The following is a 7,500-nucleotide window of genomic DNA, read 5'->3' as shown; positions in this document are numbered from 1 at the left end:
AATTGTCATCATTGGGTTGAACAATTAATACAATCAAAATGTAGAAAACCTGACCACATCAACATTTCCCTGTGAGTTTTTTTTAAATTAAAAAATAAAGTTACATTTTTTTTTTGGTTTGAGAGCAGCAAATCAGTGTCAGAACTTCTCCATCGCAACTATATTTCCAATTCATAGCAACGGTCATCAAACCCTTAACAGCGGTCTGTCTTCTCCATCGCAACTATATTTCCTATTCATAGCAACGGTCATCAAACCCTTAACAGCAGTCTGTCTTGCTGGAAATAACACACCTGTAGAATCCATTAATTGATGGTGATTTATCAGAACACAGGATTTATAAGTACCGTGTTTAGCCCGGTTCAGACCAAACAATTCGCCTCACGACGACTTGCAACAAGACGGTTTTAGAGCGTCGTGGGGGAAAAGTTGTAGCAGTTACAAGACTTTGCAAGGAGTCGCAGAAGATTGAACGTGACATATCACCAGGTCCAGTTTTAGAACGTCCAGGCCAGCTCGTTTGCGAGGAGAATCTTTGGTCTGAACTGGGTTTAATAAGTCACATTAAAGTCTTAGTTCACCGTGTTTATCGGCCTCGTCTGTGACCGGTTTGAGGTCGATGTCGAGGCGCTGTTTGAACAGATTGTGTTCAACGTCCAACTGCTGCTCTCCGGCCACATCCATCGCATCTATACTGAGGTCTGAGAGAGAGAGGGAGGGAGGGAGGGAGGGAGGGAGGGAGGGAGAGAGAGAGAGAGGAAGAGAGAGAGGGAGATGGATAGAGAGAGAGAGAGGGAGGGAGGGAGGGAGGGAGAGAGAAGGAGGGAGGGAGAGAGGGATGGAGAGAGATGGAGAGAGGGAGAGAGAGATGGAGATGGATAGAGAGAGAGAGAGAGATAAATAAATAAATAATAAAGTTGGTTTATAATCAACATATATCAAATAAAATTAACCTAATACCCAAAACCTGCCCGTTTACAGAGCCTAGGCAATGTAATAACATTGGATTTCCCCTATTTTGACAACAAGCGTTCTCCAGAATCACTGCCTCCCCTCTGATGCCAGGTAACAGTGTTACTTACAGGCACAGGTAATGCCAGGTAACAGTGTTACTTACAGGCACAGGGCATGTAGGTAGCAGTGTAACTTACAGGCACAGGGCATGTGAGGGAAGATTATGTCGATGTTGATCTTCAGTTTGTCTCCTCGCGATGTGTCGACGTACAGCTCCGGGTGAACCTGCAGAGAACACACAGATGTTAATTCACACATTAATGTAAATTGGCCTTTTTTTGATTGATTGATTGGCAGTTTTATTTTATATAATTTTCATTCCGAACATGTAAAAGAAACAGAAATTGTCCTACAGAAAATAATGATGTTACACAAACTAGAAAGCATAACTAGGTGTTTGTGTGTGTGTGTGTGTGTGTGTGTGTGTGTGTGTGTATGACTAGATACATGAATGACAAACACTTGCTGATTGGAATAATTTGTTCGAAAATGAGTGGGAAGAAGTTTACACTTATTTAATCCCTTCCCTTCCCCGTAACTTATTTTAATGAAGCTTCCCGAGTCATAATTATTATTATTTTTAACAAATTTAACATTTACGAAACCATTAACATTATATATTGCATATGGGTGAATGGGGGTAGTAATGTAACCTGAACAATTTGACATTCCCCAACTTTCTCCATAGCATATGACATCTAGTACATTTATGCATGAAACACTTAAAGGTGCAGTGTGTAATATGACATCATCAAGAAAGTTCTACAAAGTTCTAGAATGCAACACTCCCTGGGTAACCCCAACCCTTTAGAATAATAACAGAAGCTACAGTGGCCTTCAAGGACAAGAACAATTCTAAATTTTAAACAATGCACCTGATGACATTCCAACTATGACACTTTCAAGATGGCGGCACTAGGCCTTGGTCCAAAATATGCAGAAATATGGACATATATGAGACCCTTTCTAAGGGGAAAAAACATAATCAAAAAAAAGTTTTCAGCTATTATGCACTAAATTAAATGTACTTATGGATATTATAATTACTTTCTACAAAATGTGCTAGGAAATCAAACGCAAAATTCTACACACTGCAGGTTTAACTAAACATATAAACTTTACCAATGCATTTCCCCTTCTGTGTTACTACTAGACAGTTCATTTTCATTTGTGGTTTTCATTGTTTGTAAATATTACTTTATTGTAACTGTGTCCACTCATTTAATTTATTTTATTGTTTATTATTGCTTATTTTTAGTTTTTCTTTACTGGTTCAATATAAAAACATTTTCAATTCAAAAAAACTCCTTGACTGATTTTATTGGAGCTAACATGTTAAACATTTAGGCCACAGTAATGTCACAGTCACTAGTTGCATTGATACGTGAGAATACTATTGTGGGGGGCGCCTTTAGCTCAGTTGGTAAGGCGTCCCCCTCCCGGGCCGGGCCCAGCAGCAGACCCGGGTTTCGATTCCCACCCGCGGTCGTTCTCTGCATGTCACTCCCCTCTCTGCCCCATTTCACCTCTGTCTCTACACTATCAATAAAGCATAAAAATGTCCAAAAAAATATCTTAAAAAAAAAAAAAAAAAAAAAAAAGAATACTATTGTGTATTTATCAGTTGTGTGTCGTGGCGTTAAGGATTTAAAAGAACTGAAATCCGTTCCAGTGTTTGAGTAACTGCCTCATCAGACCGGTCTAACAGGTCGTAATTCAAGAAGAATTCCCTATTGGTGACCGCAGGCAGCTTTTACTGTGAGCGGTTATGTTGTGTGTGTATATTAACTAATGCCAGTCTATTGTTACAGGACAAAGACAAACTAATAACATGTTTATATGGGATAAAAAGATGTGTCAACAACCCCTCCATTCCTCTGAAAGGGAATTATCTTTTCCAACAACATAATCTTCCATTCCTTTGAGACTTCTAATCCGTGTTAGCATAAAAAAAGTTATTTAAAGGTGCAGTGTGTAATATGACATCATCAAGAAAGTTCTACAAAGTTCTAGAATGCAACGCTCCCTGGGTAACCCCAACCCTTTCGAGTAATAACAGAAGCTACAGTGGCCTTCAAGGACAAGAACAATTCTAAATTTTAAACAATGCACCTGATGACATTCCAACTATGACACTTTCAAGATGGCGGCACTAGGCCTTGGTCCAAAATATGCAGAAATATGGACATATGTGAGACCCTTTCTAAGGAAAAAATGAATAATTCAAAACATTTTTTTCAGCTATTATGCACTAAATTAAATGTACTTATGGATAAGTTAAGTCAGTTATATCCATCGCATCCCCGTTTGTTTTCATGCGGAGGCTCCGTCGATCAGACCTTACTTCCGGACGGTGCACACTGGATTGTGGGTCAGAATCGCCCCAAATAGGACATCCAAGTATTTCTAACCATACTTAAACTGGCTACAAGAATCGGGACATCCTAAATCTCTTTTTGTACCATACTAAGTAGTAGATAGTATGGAACACAGGTATATAGGTTTGACTTCACTGACCTCTTTAGTGAGATAGTACTGCAGCTCAGACACAAACAGGATCAACATGATGACTCCGCTGATGATGGTCACTATGGAGACACAGAGGGAAGGTGTGTGTTACTAAGGAGACATTTCTGTTACACATGCAGAAGTTAGTTTAGTGAATATTGTCTTTAAAAGAACCAGATAAATCAAGTTTACCGGTACTGTCTTATGAGAATGAAAGAGTTTATAATATTGTCATCGTAAAGAGAGTTGCATTTTGTACTTGAATAACACTGATAGACTGACTGATAGATAAAAGTGTCGAAGCTGTAGTCAAATCATCCACAGGCAAATAGGGCTCAGGCAGGCAGACAGAAACACACAGACACAGACACAGTCACGCACACACACATTCACACAGACACAGACACACACACAGAGACACACACACACACACACACACACAGAGACACACACACACACACACACACACACACACACACACACACACACACACACACACACACACACACACACACACACACACACACACACACACACACACACACACACACACACACACACACACACACACACATTATTGTATCCCATTTGTAATGTTATTTGTTATCTATCATCTTATTTTCTTAGTATGTAATTCTATCAATGTTAGGTTTTTATGTTAATTCCCTTACTATTCTAATATATATTATGTAGCACTCATATCCAGCGCTATGAGCCGCATTTCTTCTATGTAATAATATACACAGACCCAATACAAGTAAAGTATATACTCTGAATTACTATATCAACTCACTCATAACTCACTAGACTAACTCCAAGGTGTTGTAAGTAACCTAGTGGCTGCTCTTCTATTTGCCTTGTTTTTTTTTGTTTTTTTTAACCTTTATTTATACAGGTAAATCCCATTGAGACCGAAGACTCTTTTTCAAGGGAGACCTGTTTTCCTTTCCCACGTTACCATTCACACACACATTCATACACCGATAGCAGCAGGCTAACTATCGACATTCACACGAGGCAAGGTGGGTGAAGTGTCTTGCCCAAGGACACAACAACTATGACACAGGTGGCTGAGCGGGAATCGAACCTCCAACCCTTTGATCATCAGCCGACCCGCTCTACCAACTGAGCCACAGTCGCCCCATGTAAATTGTATATTCTGTATTGTTGCTGCTTTTTTTTCTATTTTACTTGTATATATTGTCATATTTTCATGTTTCTTTCTTGGCATTCAGTCTGTGGAAAACAAAGGAAGAATTTCACTGTATGACTGAGAACATGTTTCTTATTGTGCATATGACAATACACACTTTGAATCTTGAATCTAATTACAGTCCCAAGAGTTAGGACTAAACAAGGAGACAGACAGACAGACAGACAGACAGACAGACAGACAGACAGACAGACAGACAGACAGACAGACAGACAGACAGACAGACAGAGTTAGGACTAAACAAGGAGACAGACAGACAGACAGACAGACAGACAGACAGACAGACAGACAGACAGACAGAGTTAGGACTAAACAAGGAGACAGACAGACAGACAGACAGACAGACAGACAGAGTTAGGACTAAACAAGGAGACAGACAGACAGACAGACAGACAGACAGACAGACAGACAGACAGACAGAGTTAGGACTAAACAAGGAGACAGACAGACAGACAGACAGACAGACAGACAGACAGAGTTAGGACTAAACAAGGAGACAGACAGTCCCCAGAGTTAGGACTAAACAAGGAGACAGACAGACAGACAGACAGTCCCCAGAGTTAGGACTAAACAAGGAGACAGACAGACAGACAGACAGACAGACAGACAGACAGACAGACAGACAGACAGACAGACAGACAGACAGAGTTAGGACTAAACAAGGAGACAGACAGACAGACAGACAGACAGACAGACAGACAGACAGAGTTAGGACTAAACAAGGAGACAGACAGACAGACAGACAGACAGACAGACAGACAGACAGAGTTAGGACTAAACAAGGAGACAGACAGTCCCCAGAGTTAGGACTAAACAAGGAGACAGACAGACAGACAGACAGACAGACAGACAGACAGACAGACAGACAGACAGACAGACAGACAGAGTTAGGACTAAACGAGGAGAAGCAGCTTTTAGTTTTTATGCACCAAATCTCTGGAACAAACTCCCAGAAAAACTTGAGGTCTGCTGCAACTCTCAGCTCCTTTAAATCAAGTCTGAAGACTTTTCTGTTTCCATTTGAACCTGTACTCGCTTTTAAATGTCTTCTAATGTGTTTTATGTATTTTAATCTTGCCCCTGTAAAGCACTTTGAGTGGCCTTGTGTCTGAATTGTGCCATATAAATAAACTTGCCTTGCCTAATGTGGACATTATGTAGGCTATAGCTAATAGCTAATGTCACCTCTCTTATTTCAGTAATTTCATACTTATTTAACTCATTCAAAAACATCTTCACCTTTTTTTCCGGTATCTCTTAGTGTGTCTCTCTGCTGTTATAGGCTATTGTAATGTCATACAGTCTTATCTTATCCTAGCTAAACGCCTAAAACATATAACCATAGCAGCAGTGACAGTAATGCCAGGCTAAAACGTGCTAAATCATTTATATTGTCTTTTACGGTCAGTATGCGCTATATAAATGCCTCAAATTGACATACACTCACAAACACATGTTACTGTTTAGGGTTTAATTTTATTTTATTTATACCAACCCTTGACATTCTGTTGCTTTATTATTGAAATATAACGTCATATATGTTAGAAATCTGTATCCATGGCAACCCTGCTATATATCTACGCTGTTAAGACTGTGCTTGTGTGTTTTATATGCGTAAATATGTATAAATTAAAGGAAGAAATGACTGATTTAGCCCTTGTTGTTAGCCCGCAGAATGCTAACCTGAATCAATGATAAATTACAATGCTACTCACCGGTCGCTCCTCCCCACGTTTTCACTCTAAAATCCTCGAGCGTTTTGGGATAAGCGTCGAACTGTTTTAGCGTATTTAACGTATCCATTTTATGTCTTTTTTAAAGGTAATAAACCTAAGAAAAAAGATATAAATGTTACCGGGAGATTCCTGCACCAGTGCTACAGACACTCATCAGCCCAACCAACAGCTTTCACTTCCGGGACACACGCGGGGCACGGCGCGACCAATCAGAGCCGGCCGCGTCAATTTCCCCTTTTTTTTTTCTTTTTTTTTTTACTGAATTTGAAGTTTTCTTTTCTTTTCTTTTTTTACTTATTTAAGAAATTATTTTATTATTTTATTTTCTAATAAATACAATAAATAGATACAAATTTAATTTACAACATAAACATTATATTATTTTGAATGCATGCTTGTCTAAAACTATTAAAATTAAATTAATATAGTATTTCTGTCAGGTCTTAAAAGATAAAGAGAAATGTAGGCCTATGTATATGTGTATATAACACATACTGATACATTTTGAATGCCTGCTTGTCTGAAAGTATTACAATTTAATTCATATTATTTTCTATCAGGTGTTATTTCATTTTCATTTCATTTAACTTTTATTTATCCTCGAGAGACCAATTGAGGGGCGACCCTCATTTACAATGACGTCGAGATCAAACAAATTAAAAGGAAAAACAACAATACATAAACAATATTCAATGCAAATACATCAAATACACAACAACAGGTGAAGAGAAAAACAATTGAAACATTTACACAGTGGTGAAGAGTGTCAGCAATTAAAATGAAATGGTTATAGTATTAAAAGTTAAATATGTATTGCAAATGAGGTTCACGCCTCAATGATACCTCGAGTATAAATAAAGGTTAATAAATGTGTATATATAATACATAGACAATGATACACATGTGTACATTATTGAAGCAATGCAAGGGATAGACACACACGATTCAAATACTTTAATACGTTTTGATTAGACTTTGTACAGTTTAGAAAACAGAAATCTATTCACAAGACACGTAACATTGCACCAG

General features: G+C 38.5%; 1 protein-coding gene across 2 annotated transcripts in view; it reads right to left on the bottom strand.

The window, feature by feature from the left end:
- ergic3 (ERGIC and golgi 3) overlaps positions 1 to 6,613 on the bottom strand; it is a 24,897-nt gene extending 18,284 nt beyond the window's left edge. For both annotated transcript variants that reach the window (XM_080026714.1, XM_080026715.1), the window contains exons 1-4: positions 6,451 to 6,613; positions 3,532 to 3,602; positions 1,152 to 1,239; positions 582 to 701 (exon numbers count right to left, since the gene is read on the bottom strand). In XM_080026714.1, the coding sequence (XP_079882840.1) occupies positions 582 to 701; positions 1,152 to 1,239; positions 3,532 to 3,602; positions 6,451 to 6,538 (367 nt within the window). In that variant the 5' untranslated portion in view covers positions 6,539 to 6,613. The remainder of the gene's footprint in view (positions 1 to 581; positions 702 to 1,151; positions 1,240 to 3,531; positions 3,603 to 6,450) is intronic.
- Positions 6,614 to 7,500: the final 887 nt, after the last annotated feature.

This window comes from Ammodytes marinus, assembly GCF_949987685.1.
Source record: "Ammodytes marinus genome assembly, chromosome: 4".
NCBI lineage: Eukaryota > Metazoa > Chordata > Actinopteri > Uranoscopiformes > Ammodytidae > Ammodytes > Ammodytes marinus.
This window is presented reverse-complemented; position numbering and strand designations above follow the sequence as displayed.